This window comes from Anser brachyrhynchus (genome assembly GCF_964034855.1).
Source record: "Anser brachyrhynchus genome assembly, chromosome: 16".
Taxonomy (NCBI): Eukaryota; Metazoa; Chordata; class Aves; order Anseriformes; family Anatidae; genus Anser; species Anser brachyrhynchus.
In genome coordinates this window covers 12819184-12833711 of record NC_137734.1, presented here as the reverse complement: position 1 = coordinate 12833711, position 14528 = coordinate 12819184, and the positions used below count along the sequence as shown (strand labels likewise).

Below are 14528 nucleotides of genomic sequence, written 5' to 3'. Positions count from 1 at the left end.
AGCTGGGGGTCGGCCTCTTCTCGCAGGTAACCAGGGATAGGACTAGAGGGAATGGCCTCAAGTTGCACCAGGGGAGGTTTAGGTTGGAAATGAGGAGACATTTCTTCTCAGAAAGAGCGGTCAGGCATTGGGACGGGTTGCCCAGGGAGGTGGTGGAGTCACTGTCTCTGAGGGTGTTCAAGGAAAGGTTGGACGTGGTGCTTAGGGACATGGTTTAGTGGGTGACATTGGTAGTAGGGGGATGGTCGGACCAGATGATCTTGGAGGTCTTTTCCAAACTTAGTGATTCTATGATTTGGCATGATTCGGTTATATGCTAGAGGTCAATGATCAAAGTTTCCAAAGTACTTTGGTGCCCAAGTCCTATTGATTTAAAAGGGAATTAATGGCTTAAATGGTTTTGAAGATGTGCCCCTTGGGACCTGTCTGCACAGATACGTCTGCAGGCTCAGCCTTAATTACCAAATTCAGCCACCAGTGTCTAAACTAGGGAGCAGGGAGCTGTACCATCTCACACCGTGAAAAAGAAGGCCCCAACCCAGCCTCAGGAGCTGAGGTTTTCAATTCAAGAGCTGTTATTCACATATATCAGTTATATTCACATCTGTTGCCTGAAAGCCATTTGGACCTTTATATTTCCCTTTGTAGCAGGTGGAGTCCAACAACACTGGGTCTGCTCTGGTGTTCACAGCTGCTGCCAGCTGCGTGGTCTCACCTGGTGCCGCAGGATGCTGAGCTCTGGCACTGCACCAGCCAGCTTCCCACACCTGCCATGTGCTCCATGATCTCCATCCACACAAATAAATAATGGTATTAACTTCCCTTCTTGTGACTTTTCAATCAGTAGAAACATCTCTCACCTCAATTCACCTAAGTAAGTGTCAGGAGTTGATCTTTGGGCTGAAATTGGTATCTGAAGTATGAATGTGTGAAAAAGCTTTACTGATAGATTTTGTTATTTATTGGCAAGTAGAACACAAGCTGCCAGAGAGCTGGTTCAGCTGGAGGTTACTTAATCTCTTCTTTGTTTTTGTTGTTATTGTTTAAATGTAATAATTAGATATTGAGTTAATTTGTTTACTATGCTAGCCTCAGTCACATCCCTCCTTTGGGGCCAATCTTTTCTGACCCCTTAAAGTTGCTAATAAAAGCAATCTTTAAATTTACCTCTATCTTTCAGTCTCCATCCACTCCTCAGCCCTCCTCTGCACGGGGCATTGCCTGCCAGTGAGTCCCCAGGCACATCTTGCTGCAGGCTCCTTGTAATGCTGCCAGGCTTTAAGTATCCAGTATTCATAATGAATATTGCATTCATGAATGGGGATGTATTCAGCTATATGAAAGACCTTAGATTTTAGATTTATAAATTGAATGCATTCCTATAACCAAATTTAGCCTGTTTAACAGAATGTTTACCCACATATTTTTCAGACCATTAACTAAACCTCCATGTATTAACCAATTAGTTAATGAGAAATGTTAATAGGAAAGAAAGACATTTTTCCAGAAACCTGAGAAATTGTGAACAATGAAATAGCAAATCAAAATAAATCAACCAACTTCAACCCTGCTTTCCGAGTATTTGTTAATACACAGGACTGTAGACATTTTCTCCAGTATTTATCTTTCTCCCTTTATCTCCAACTCAAAGGGATTTGTAGCTTGGGTGACTGTAATATACTGCACGCTAACACATTTGGCCTGAAATTTCCAGTAAGGCAGGCAGGTCTTTTTGGCTTTCTACAGGCATCAACTACTAAGTCTTCTAGGCCTTTCTGTAAATCTCAGTCTTTAACACTGGCAGATATCAAAGCATGTATATAAATTTACTATCGTAGCTTTCTTTAACCAAGCAAAAATAAGCATGACAATATGACGTTGCCACTGCAGGGAATGGGCTGCTACAAGGAAGATGTGTACTTGGCCTTGAAATTAATCACTGATTTCTTCCAAATTTTTCAAGTTCACAAGGACTTACCTAGAGAGGAAAAAGCCAAGGGGGATAGAAAGAAGGACGGTTTGTAAATGGAGACAGATCCTACTTAAGATGTCATTCAGGAGATATCTGGTTTCACATTGGTCAGGTACAGTTTGTCTAATCCGACTTCAAAAATCGTTGTTTGCCCCTTAAAATAGCTTGGTTGCATGAGACAAGATATGAGTCTTTAGGAGGCTGGCAGAGTGAAGAGAGGAAGAGAAAGAGGAAGAGAGAAAGTCAACAGATCAGTAAAAGCACTTTAGGATAATGGCTCTACCTTGAGCAGACCAGGTCTGGATTCCAGGCCAGCCCCGGCACTGCCAGGAAATGTGCATTTGCGTGAATGAAACGTTCAATCTGCTGCATCGCAGCAGAAGGCTGAGACTCCGCTTGTGTCACCATCCTGCTCCAGAAGTGTGCTTCCCTTCCAGCTTGTCCTTGGGCACAGCCGGTGTCCTGACCGCGGTCACCAATACCAGAGACAAAGGGTGCCTGCAGAGAGTGAAGATTGGGGTCTTCTAAATGTGAAGGACAGTAAAGGAAAGCGTTCGGACAGCTTACAAAAAAAGCTTTAAACCTCCACATCAGTATTTGTTAGGCACACATTTGGAGTATCACTTTAGCTACATGCCTTAGCCAAAGAAAGATGGTAGAAGACTGCTGAGACTCTTAGGAGGAGAGACGGGCAGCAAAAATTCAGACAAGTCTGTTAGTTTTAAGTCATTACAGGTTTTTATTGGAAACGTGTTGTGCATTGCTGCACAACACAGCCTGTGAGGGCTGCATCTTTGTTCTTTCCATTGCATTCTGTGGTTTCAAACCACTGCGCGTTGTCAGCCAGTAAAGCAGCTTCTTGCTGGTTTGGACGTCTTCGAGTATTTCTTTGATTCTTGTGGATTTCATTGATGGTCTTAAGCCTGGAAGCTGCAGAATTGATTTTCCTTTTAGGCTGGCGCAATGGCTCTCCCTTCCGCGGCTCCTGAGGCTTAGGGAGCACCTGGTCCGCAGAGAATTCACTTCTTTGATACTTCTGAATCGGTGCGCCAGCTCCAAGGTGATGTGGACGTCTTACAGCATGTTGCTGATTCTTGATGATTGTGTTAATAGCTTTGATTCTGGAAGCGGCTGAAGGCATTGTATATTTTGGCTGGCATAGCACTTCCATCTTCTGTGTCCCTAGAAATGGCTGGTCTTCAACTTCTTGACACTTATTTTCACTTCTCCAACGGACAGATTCTGTGCATCTGAGAAACTGATGACAGAAAATACACACATTTAGAGAATGAAAACAAGGAAAGAAGAGATTGCCTTCAGCAGAGAAAGAAAGGAAAAGCAGAAGTGTTTATCGACTTCTTCTTCAGTTGTGTTTGTCACACAGTAGAAGTACTTGCTGAATTACAGACTGTACTAAATACTACTTTATGTGCCCCTGATTGCTAAGCTCTGTTTATTCCCACCACTTTCATGGGTTACATTTTAATTACAACTCCATAGTGAAAATAGAAATTCAGACTGTATTAGATGAACCGATGTCTAATCTTACGCATTTCTAATTTACACAGGAAGATACCTCTAACTAAAAGCACAGACCTTTCCATCTTGCACAGATGTTGCCGCCTCCCTGTCATTGTGAAGAGCCTTTTCCATATTACAAATCTGTGTTGAAATCTTTGGGATCTCCCCATTCACAGTTGCATTGACAACTGTAAAGGAAAAAATACAAAAGAATACCAAAAAAAAAAAAAAGAACAGAATGAACAAAGTGAAGAGAAATCAGTTGTTGAGGGACATGGGACATGGTATTGCCTCCTGTTTTGCCATACCTGCATTGCCCGGGCTCAGAGTTGACTGAGGTCTTTACCTAAGTAACCTTTGCCTAGGTCTTCACCTAATTAACCTAACACATGAATTCTAATACCAGGACTAAACTGCAGAAGCAGCGCCGCAACACCGTGCTCATGGTCTCCAGGCCTATTCTGCCTGGCTATAAATCGAGCCTTTATCATCCACAGCTTTGTCTATACAGGGGCAAGCGTTTGCGTGTGTTTTCAGACAACTCTTAAAATGCCCAGTTCTTTCCAGCAGCTCCACACATATTTGAAGCCACCTTCTTATCCCAACCTCCTCTCTGTGTACCAACATATAAACCTATTTCTTAAGTCCCACTGAGATCAATAAATGTGCTTAGCTGCAGAAGGAGGCAGTGAATAACTTGGAGCAATGTCCCATATCTGTATCCTAAGAGCAGTCCCACATTTGTGGGAGTGAAGACAGTTGCCAAGGACTTGGTCCATTGTGCTCCTTTGTGAGCCTTTACTCTCAAGCCACTTCTTACCTGTTTCATCAGCATGCTGCACCACTGTAGAAGCCTTGTCTCCGTTTGTCTCCAGAGTAAGCTTTTCCTCGTGAGAAACCTGTGCACAAAACCTTTGCTTTACTGGGGGATTTACTGCAACACGTAAGAATTTTCCATATTTCTACCACCGTCTTTGAAACATTGCAGAGAAGCATGAATGGGAAACCCCATTCATTACCACATTCAAACAACACTGTATAGGACACCATTCTAAAACCATTGTTACGCACTGCCAAATGAGGATGGCTATCAGCAGAACATCATTATCTTGCTGTACCAAGTAAGACACAAAGCAGATAAAGATCGACATCTTGGTATACTTGCCACCAAATGATATAATTATTAATTGGTAAAGTTACCTCTTCTGTTTGAAAGGCTTCCACGGGGCTTTCTTTGGAAGCCATCCCACTGCAGTCAGCTTCCCTGATGCTGGTTGATACCAGGGGCTGAGTGGTAATTGAGGTCTCCTGAAGGCAAATACAAAGAATTGCATAATTAACAGTAATCTGGATTTTTGTTTCTGCCTGTGAAGGGCTGTCACAAATCCATTCTACTTTAAGTGGTGTAACCCCAAACGGTTCTTTTACGGCAGTGTACCCTGGTGATTTAGCGGGTTACAAGCACCACAAGGGGCCCTATGTACCAAGAAGTTTGAACTTGCGAAGGTAGGTAAGGCTCGAGGAGGGCAAGTCAGAGCGTGACGTACACGTGCAAGCTGTGTCTGCGTAACAGCTGAGAGAGCCACACAACATGAGGAGGTATAGAGTTAACACCCTAGCGAGTTGAAAACAGGGTGCAAATTTTTCCACGTCTTCTCTGTTTAATGAGGATGCGTGTACTAGGTCTGGAATAAAGCAACTAATGGTATTTTTCCCTCAAGCTCTTTAGCATGGAAGACCTCATTTGTTAGTATTAAAAATGGCATTGTTACCTGTGCAGATTTCTGCTGCTGCTGGGAACGAGCAAAGGTGATCCTTGAAGAGGTGGTCTGCCCGTTCTCAAACTGTCTCCTGACTGCGGCCAGGCCACCAGGCGCAGTGCAGGACTTGATTTCCTCTGAAATCTAGAGTGATTAAATAAGGCCAGGTGTTTTCCATTTGTACTAAGAACGTACTGTCCATTTCAACAAGAAAGGGCAAGGTGTTCTAGAGTGTCAATGAAGCAGTTCATATGTTCTCAACACGGTTCAGTTGGGCCAGGCTTCCTACAGTTCTTCCTTTTGGGGAGAGACAGCTAACTGCAGCATTGTTTGCAGTGTCAGGAGGAGGGAATTTGAACCTTCTCTGCCCAAGGAACCGCAGGAGTCTGCTCCGAATACGCAAAAGCGATTAGGGAATAAAGAAGCCAGTGGGCAGGAATTGTGTGGTTTGAAAACACCTGGACTCTTCCTGTACCTTATCTTAAACAGCCCCTATTTTATAATGCAGCAATTTCAAATTCTTCAGTTTGAGCAGCAAGAGCTCTAAACTCACTGTGCTTCTGAATATGATTTTATTATTTGTCAATAAAGAATATTTGTTGTGATGAAGAAACTACTGTTTTTTGTTATCATGAGCAAATAGGATAACCGCATTGCTGATCTCTCTCACGCCTATGGCCCTCATAAATGAAGTTCAGGCAAAGGTGGACTATAAAGAAGAGTAATTCCATGAATTAAAGGGGATTGTCCAAAAGACCAAAGGCATATAGCATGAAAAATCTCATTTGGTAAACAGAGACTGAAGGATGACTATGTTTGCTATGTAAGTTTCCTAATTTCGGATTTAAATTTTGATCCACCCCGTGATCCATCTGATAGCTTGCTTGTAGAAATAAAGACAGTTAGGATCTGACCCTGTGCAAAGCAAACATAGAATTAAGAAGATAATGAGACATTGGTATCTTACATTAGCAAAGGAGTTGCTGGTCTCTGCCTTGGATGCTGCAGCCTGATAAAGAGCCAGTTTATCCTTTAAGGAGACATTCTCCTGGAAGACCAGCGGTGTGTTGCCAGTCTTGGGAGGGCTCTCTTCTGGTAGTCCTCCTAGAGGTTTGCGACCACCCACTGAAACTACAAACAGACGTCATGGTTGGGGAGAGGGAGATGGGTGCATGTGTTTCAAATCTTGAAAGAAAGCAGTAGGCAAAATGAACAGTACTGCCAACTTTTTAGCAACTGTGTCATACTTTTACTTCAGAACACATCAAGAACAGAGCATTCGATTTGTGGAAACCTGAAAGCCACAATCAAAAGTTAATGTGTTGTTACGGAAGCAACACATCACCAAATCCAAACTATCTTCACCAACTGAGAATAGGAAGTTACTGCTTTTTCATAATTGATGAATGCTGCCCATATTTTTGATATCATATTTTTAGATTTGGGTTGTCTTCATCAAAAGTTATCTTCTCTAAACATAGGACACCATTCTGTTGTGTTTTGTTCAAAAAGTATTTAATGGGCTTTGGGCACTCCTCCATAACACAAAGATAAAATGAAGAAAGCTGGAAAGCTTGTTTTGCATTCATAAGAACACCACGTTCTTTTCCTGGGCGGCCTGGGGACTGCCCTGATGACATGAGTGTGGTTGCCCCTCGTCACGACAGAGGTCGAGTGCGCTGAACTAAAGCGAGAAATCAGATCAAAGTGGTAAGACTAACCTTCAGCATTGCTGTTTCGTCCGTTTTCTGAGAACATCTCGAAGATTGCCCTCCTCCTTTTAACACTGGACTCCATCATGTCTGAATTGCTCCCAGGCTGACTAGTCCGAGTTGGTGACAGTGAGCTCATCTCACTTTCTGCTCCCTGTTAGAAGACGTCAAGGGGATGTGAGTTAGAAGCTACTGGTAGGAGACTGATAGGGTTCTCGGGGGCAGAAACGATATGAAGAAGCAGCGGATTGGAAGGGGGTGCTGTTCTGGCACTAGTGTTCTCCACGATGCTCTATGGTAAATTTCTGTGGCACTGCAGGTTGTGAATGGTGGATTCATGTGCTGCTTAGCTGATAGCTCATCGCACCATCATGCTTAGCAGTATCTTGCACTTTCTTTTGCCGTGGTCTCCTTGCAAAATAAGGTTATTTGGCAGTTGCACATGCTTTCCTCATGTTGACAGAAGTGCTAGAATCACAAGTCCACAGTGATAGAGGGGGAATCATTCTCAACTGCAGAACCTTCTTGCACTCACCTTCCTGCCACCCAGGCTCTCAAAGTGGCTCTGAAGCTCCTTCATAGCAATGGGGAAGGTTTCAATCTCACGAGGGCCGCCCAGGGGCTCCTCCTTGATCATGTCCACGCTCCCGCTGTCTGCCAGGACTTTTTCCACAATGCTGACATGGCTGCTTTTCTCTCGTGCCAGGGACCGTGGGGCTAGTGGGTGCTGGAGCACCAAGTTGGGTCTTGGAGCACTGGCGGACTCCCATTTCTCCATGAGGAGCTTGACAGAGCCCCTCTGTGGGGTCAAGTCAGGCGACTCCATCGTGCCCTGCCAATGCAACAGGTACATCATGACATAGCTTGTATTTCAGACTGAGCTTCAGATGCTGCTTCTGCCTCTATCTGGTGACTAATATTCACTGGCCATGTTAGTAGAGGATCTCGTCTCCACTAAAGACTCCCTGAAAGTGCACGTGAGAGCTAGCTGCGCACTTTGGACACCATCACTTGAAGAGCTTGCAGTTTATTCTGCAGGTAAGCAGAGCCTCAATTATCTGCAGCATTTCACTTGTTTTTTCTTTTGCCCCCTTTTTTCACCTATTTATCACATGAACAGTATCAGGCTTTGCACTAGACCACCTATGTCCAAAAAAATGCATGAACTTGTGCATTTTTAAGGAGCTAATCTTACCGCTAGGGTCTTCTCAGTTGAGTTTTCATCCTGTGACATTGCTGCACTCATCTCGTGCCTGTTAAAAGGAAGGCAAATTTAAACACTCTCTTATTCACTGGTCTCATTTGACTAACGAACGTGAAGCTTGATCAACAGTTCACAGTATGCATTGGAGAAAAGCCTTGTCCTACCTCGTTAGTCACAACTGCACTTCCAAGAAGTGATGACCGCAGGAAGAGGCGCTGCCTTTTAACCTGCCTGTCTGCATTATGGGCACACAATCAGTCCACAGTTGCCAGGGTACTGTCTGCATCTATGGGCATACGGAAACCAAGACAACCAAGCTGGCACCCCGGCTTTCCTTGCCCCAAAAGACCGGCCAGAGACTCCCCCGGGCAGAATCACGCCCAGAAAGAACTTGGTGTCCTTAGAGACAAGCTCTTGGGCGGACCATTGCGGTAGATACTAAGAGCCCTCAGAGACAGCATCAGTTTTTCACTTTTATTCTCCACTACTTAGCTAACTTCAAATTCTCTCTTAGAGCTAACCAGCAGAAGTGTTTGACCAGCTCTGGCACGCCGTGCTTAGTTTTCTTTCATTTATGCATGTTGGCGGTTTTGTGTGTGTTTGGTTGGTTTTGACAAGTAAGAGAAATATCAAAATGTCAGGTAATTTACCCTTGGGGATGTTCTCTCTTCCTGTAGTATGACGGAGACTTCTGACTTTCAGGCTACAGCTCTTTGGCCAACAAAACTATCGAAGGACTCTCTAATAGGCCAACCCATTCTTTCTGAATGGGGAATTAAGGGAGAAATCCGACATGGACATTTTTGGACCTAGAGAGAGAATCAGCAAGTGAACTCAGAAGTTTGTAGTTGTAATGCCATACCTGGAATTCATAAAGCAACTCGGTGCTCAGGGTCAGGCTGAAAGGTGACGCAGAAGAAGCTGCTGCCCGTCTGTGTTGGGGTACCCTCTGTTGTGCGTTTGCGTTCAGCTGACAGTTACTAAATGTCCTTGGAAATACACTGCAGGGGGAGAGAACAGAAAGAGCTTCCCACGGTGTTTCAACCAAAGCCCTGTTGCTTGAGTTTAAATAATTATTTCTGAGTTAGGCGCTGGAGTTCTGTAGATGTGCTAAGTTAGACAGATTACATTCATAATTGTCCCTGACTCAGCTGGTGGGTTTCAGAATGTATTTCTGAGCAAGTGAAACAGAGCCACGAGGAGGAGGTTTCATCGCCTTATGAGGAAGAACTTCTTTACGGTTCAGATGACAGAGCACTGCAACAGGCTGCTCAGACAGGTTGTGGAGTCTCCTGCTTTGGAGATACTCAAAACCTGTCTGGACATGATCCCATGTAACATGATCGAGGTGACCCTGCTTGAACAGGGGGGTTGGACCAGAGGACTCTGGAGGTCCTTTCCAACCTGTGGCACATTCTGTGATTCTGTGACAGACTGGCGTGAAAGGAAGTGGATAGAGAGGTACATATATTGACTTGCTGAGGCGATCGGCTCCGGGGCAGACATGTTCTGCAGCGGAGCGGGGGATTGGGACAGCCAGGGCTTTTTTTCTGGCATCGAGGCCACTCGAGGGAGCCGCCAGGACCCGGCAGCCCTCGCGAGGGAGGCTGATGAGGCGTAGGCAGAGCCAGCAGCGCCCCTCTACCCTGAAATTCGAAAGCAGCCCCTAGGGAGCACGAGAGACCAGGAGAGCAGTGAACAGGACAGGCAAACAGGGCGTGACGTGTCAGAAGGGCAGGGCGCGACAGTTTGGGCGCCAGTGCGTGCGGGCAGGGCGCGCTCAGGCAGGGCAGAGCGTTCCCCCCCGCCCATAAGAACAATTCATCTAGCGGCTGTCTACCACTAGCCAGGCCGCAATGGTCTACACTAGGCAGAGAGCTCTCTCTAGAAAGTCTGTAACCACCCAGACTGACTGCCCGCTCAAAAATGCGGCAGTTCAGGTCTCTGGATGCAGGGAGTGTCTGAGCCTGTTGCTGCCATCATTGCATCGTTGCATGCCTGAGGGAGGCAGAGATACTGTGTGTGAGAGGTGCGAGCAGGTGGATGACCTGGTCCGCCTGGTGGCAGAGCTCAAGGAGGAGGTGGAGAGGTTGAGGGCCATCAGGGAGTGTGAGCGGGAGATAGACTGGTGGAGCGACTCCCTGCAGGGCCTGAAGGAGAGGTACCGGGGTGGGACACCCCAAATGGGGGTGGACCCCCTGCCCTGTCACTGTCGGGCAGAGGGAGGGACCTAGGATTTGAGGAGGAATGGAGACAGGTCCCTGCTCGACCTCGCAGGCAACATCCCCCCCCCCCCCTACCGGCCCCACCTTCCCAGGTGCCCTTACACAACAGATTTGAGGCCCTGGAGCTTGAGAGATCAGTGGGTGAGGATGAGGTAGAAAGTCTACCCAGGAGGATGCCTAGAACGAGGAAGTCTATTCCATGCCTCAAGACTGCCTCCACCAAGAAAGATAGAAGGGTAATCATTGTAGGCAACTTCCTTCTCAGGGGAACAGAGGGCCCTATTTGTCAGCCTGACCCTACCCGTAGGGAAGTCTGCTGCCTCCCTGGGGCCGGGGCCAGGGTCAGGGATGTTGCCAGAAAGCTTCCCAACCTGGTTTGCCCCTCTGATTACTATCCTCTTTAGTTAGTCCAGGCTGGCAGTGATAATATTGAAGAGAGAAGCCTGAAGGCTATCAAACGGGACTTTAGGGGACTGGGACGGTTAGTGGATGGAGAGGGAGTACAGGTGGTGTTTTCGTCCATCCCTACAGTGGTAGGGAGGGGTACAGAGAGGACACAGAAAGCCCACCTGATAAACAGGTGGCTCAGAGGCTGGTGCCAACACAGAAATTTTGTTTTTTTTGACCATGAGGCGCTTTACTCGGCACCCAGCCTGATGGCCGCAGACAGGTCCCAACTATCTCTAAGGAGAAAATGGATCCTAGCCCAGGAGCTGGCAGGGCTCATTGAGAGGGCTTTAAACTAGGTAAGAAGGGGGACAGGATGCATTTGGAATAATGAAGGTTTGCAGAGTCTTTGCTGCTGCAAATGCCAAATCCCCGATTCATTTGCAGCGGATGTGCTGAGGTGTCGCAGGAGGAGGACCGCTGCTGTGGCTGTGACCATGGGACACCAGGAGCCTGCAGAAGCCGAGAGCATTCATGGAGCAAGGAGATCTCCCCTGCCCTTAAGGCCCCTTGCTGACACTCAGGCAGGATGAAATGAGAAGTCACCAGTTTCCTCTTTAATGCATTTTGCATCCTGGGGCTCTGTGCAGGGCGGTAGCAGGGAATGGGGATTTTGTGCAGGTTTTCCATCAGCAGCTCCTCCTGGCTGGGGGGTACCTGCTTCCCTAGTCCTGAGCCTGTCCTTTCTTGGCTGGGGACAGGTCTTTATATGCTTTCTTGAATAAGAACTCAGACCTTTAATGCTCATTGCTGAACATCTTTCATAAACATGCAGGAAAAATTTACAAAGTACACAAAAACCAGGACCTTAATTCTTATTTTTACGTGTTGGCATTTTCTGTTATCTCCTGTCTTCTATTTGTGTTCCATTTCCCTGTTTTGTGCTCATCCTGAAAGTACCTAATAATTAAATTGATTTAGTCTCGACCCATACCTAAATGAGAACAGTCCAATCTCAGAAGTTGAGCTGTCAGTTCATTATATGTCTCTTTAATTGGGTTTGTTTGGATTTAGGGAGCCAGATTCCTTACTTGTAGAAACTGTTGACGCTAGAAGATGATTTGGACTTCAAATCCATGTGCATTTTATTGTTATATGTTATTTACTGGCTTGTTGAGCACCTTTAGATAAATGCCACTGCACGGTGATGGATAGTCATTAATTTTGCATTAATGAACACCTCATCAAATGTATTCTGGAGTCTGGCACTGGGCTGTCTTGCTTCAGATACCGACTTGCTTTGACCTTGGGTGTGTAAGGAAAACATCCTGTGTCTTAAACGAGCACTGTAAGAGAGTGGGTTGATGATACCTACGTCAAATGATGCTGTGAGACTTCATCAGTTCACACTTTCACAACAGCACTCAGAGATCTTTCATTGAAAGTGTAGTATGAAAACAGTATTTAAATCTGGATGGAGTTGTTTGATAACCCTTGGCATTCTGGATGCTGAACACTTCTCCAAATAAAGGCTAAACATTTGTAGGGGAGGACAAAAAGGTCTGCAAATATTTACTTACACTTCTAAAAGCTCTCAGGATACATCTGCAGAGCAAAGTACTTAGTACTGTGCTAAATAGCCGAAGGGGCAGCAGAGGTAGAGCACAGCAGTGCAGAGCAAGATCCCAGACTAGCAAAAAGGCTTTTTTCAGCATGATGAAGATGCAGTCTTGCCTCTCCCAGGTCTGGCCTCTTTTTGCAGGCATCCAGGCAGGTCAGGTTTTCTCTGTGGAGCTGCCCACAAAAAAAGAAAGTTGAAACTCCTGAACAGATATTCTATGGCAGGGGAATTTAAAATTTATTTCATTCATGTCCAAGCAGGGACTGGAGGAAGAGTCCTGTGTGGGCATCTGCCCTGGAGCCCTGTAGGAATGTGACAGGACTCATGGCAGGTCAGAGAGCCTGGGACATTTGGATAGAGTGAGTGGCCGAACAACAAATGGTCCTGGTATGTTCATTGGCATTTTTGAGCTGAGTGTTGTCTTGGCTGGCTGAGTGCTTATGGATCGTCTGCCTGCCTAATGGAAAAGTATTTATTGCACTTTTGTTTATGGTCAGTATCTCCTAAGATTCGTTTTCTGGCTGCCATGTGGTAGTATTATGCTATGGTGTTTGGACTGTGGAAATAATGAGGTAGTATTTCACCCCCTTGCAATACAGCTCAAAGCCTCGGCACTCCTGAGCACCATGGAAAGATGCCGTGAACCCTCGAGGACCTGGGACTTCATCCCAATCCGTTCACTGAATGTCTCGTCTTTATAGAACCTGGAAAGCTTTCTTATAAAGATATGCTTCTGAATCAGTCATGAGGTAGTCAAAATGGTCTTTTGATTCAGCGCCCAACCTCGGTGCTGATGGGCACGTGGAGAGACTGCGAGTAGGGTGGGTGAGGAAGCCTCACGTAGCCTGGCAGTCAGAGCCACTGTAGGCACCAGTTTATACCACCTGAGGATCCAGCCTGTGCAGTCTGGTCAAACCTTAATTTCTGCTCAGATTCTACCTTCCATAAGCACTCTGTGAGTATTTCTTTGACAGGAGAAACTTTTCACTGTCTTAAAAAAAAGCAGCTGTGTTTTGGGTAAGGCTACTGCGTCCAGTCCACCTGCACACCTGCATGCACTCCCAGGCATGCATAGAGCTTAATTTTGCACAATCACACTGGGTTTTAACCACGGCAATATATTCAGATCCTTAGACACCTGAGTGTCAGATCCAGCTCCCTAAATGCCTCCCTCCTGGAAAAGCAACTACATTTCTGCAAAAATGGAGAGGAGAGGAGGGGAGGGGAGGGGAGGGGAGGGGAGGGGAGGGGAGGGGAGGGGAGGGGACGGGAAGGGAAGGGAAGGGAAGGGAAGGGAAGGGAAGGGAAGGGAAGGGAAGGGAAGGGAAGGGAAGGGAAGGGAAGGGAAGGGAAGGGAAGGGAAGGGAAGGGAAGGGAAGGGAAGGGAAGGGAAGGGAAGGGAAGGGAAGGGAAGGGAAGGGAAGGGAAGGGAAGGGAAGGGAAGGGAAGGGAAGGGAAGGGAAGGGAAGAGCCATTTCTCTTACCCACCTTCTTTTCTGTGCAAATCAGAATGCAATAATTCTCTCAAGCTTTCCCCACTTCCACCTCCTTCGGCTGAGCTAGGGATGATTTGACCTCCTGCTCTCAGCATCACTTTTAAGAGACCATCTCTGAAGAAACAATCCTGCCCAACAATAATTATGCTTTCAAATTAATAGTCGCTTGTTACTGGAACCTGACATACTTCATTGAATTTTGGTGCTGTTCCCTTAGTCTGACTGAAGATGTGTGTGGCTGACATCTGTCAGGGAAGATGCAGGCAGGGCTGATCCTGCCTTGGGGCAAGAAAATAAATGAGACGATCTCCTGAGGCCCCCTCAAGCCCTGTGCTCCCTCCTTGCAGGAGTCACACACATGCTTTGCCAACCTCTTTGTATTTAACAAGAGAGAAGAAAAAGCCCTGTCATATGACAGTGAAATGGCACTGCCACAAAGCTGAGAAAACATCGTTCTTCAGTAGAAATGAAGAAGAAAAATGCAGCTGTCTGTAATTCAAAATTTTTATGGACACTGGAAGGTGGTCTCCTTTCTATCCTCATGTGATCCAATACCTGAAGCCATTTAAATGAGAAGCTTAAGAAAGTTATAAGAGGGGAAAATATTTTACTCATTTACCCCCCCCCTTT

The 14528-nt window shown here is 46.1% G+C and overlaps 1 protein-coding gene across 6 annotated transcripts; it reads right to left on the bottom strand.

The window, feature by feature from the left end:
• Positions 1–2582: 2582 nt before the first annotated feature.
• LOC308178802 (uncharacterized protein) lies at positions 2583–10393 on the bottom strand. 6 transcript variants are annotated; one of them, XM_080557885.1, is made up of 11 exons: positions 8820–10393; positions 8334–8455; positions 8161–8218; positions 7501–7797; positions 6975–7119; positions 6221–6384; positions 5266–5397; positions 4694–4801; positions 4314–4392; positions 3569–3681; positions 2583–3230 (listed from the first exon to the last, which is right to left on the bottom strand). In XM_080557885.1, exons 3-11 carry the CDS (start codon positions 8209–8211, stop codon positions 2712–2714), a joined length of 1608 nt encoding a protein of 535 aa, XP_080414011.1. In that variant the 5' UTR covers positions 8212–8218; positions 8334–8455; positions 8820–10393; the 3' UTR covers positions 2583–2711. The 6 variants fall into 6 exon arrangements, with proteins under 6 accessions (XP_080414011.1, XP_080414009.1, XP_080414010.1 ...); XM_080557883.1 differs by lacking the exon at positions 8334–8455 and having other exon boundaries at positions 9032–10393; XM_080557884.1 differs by lacking the exon at positions 8334–8455 and having other exon boundaries at positions 8820–10392.
• Between the last annotated feature and the right edge of the window lie 4135 nt (positions 10394–14528).

What these genes read in the sequence shown, in the direction of transcription:
- LOC308178802 (XM_080557883.1), bottom strand. An exon ending in CCAGCAACTCCTTTGCTAAT is followed by an intron (nt 5,398 to 6,220) that starts GTAAGATACCAA and finishes TAATCACTCTAG; the next exon opens with ATTTCAGAGGAAATCAAGTC. An exon ending in CATCTGTGCAAGATGGAAAG is followed by an intron (nt 3,231 to 3,568) that starts GTCTGTGCTTTT and finishes TTCTGTCATCAG; the next exon opens with TTTCTCAGATGCACAGAATC.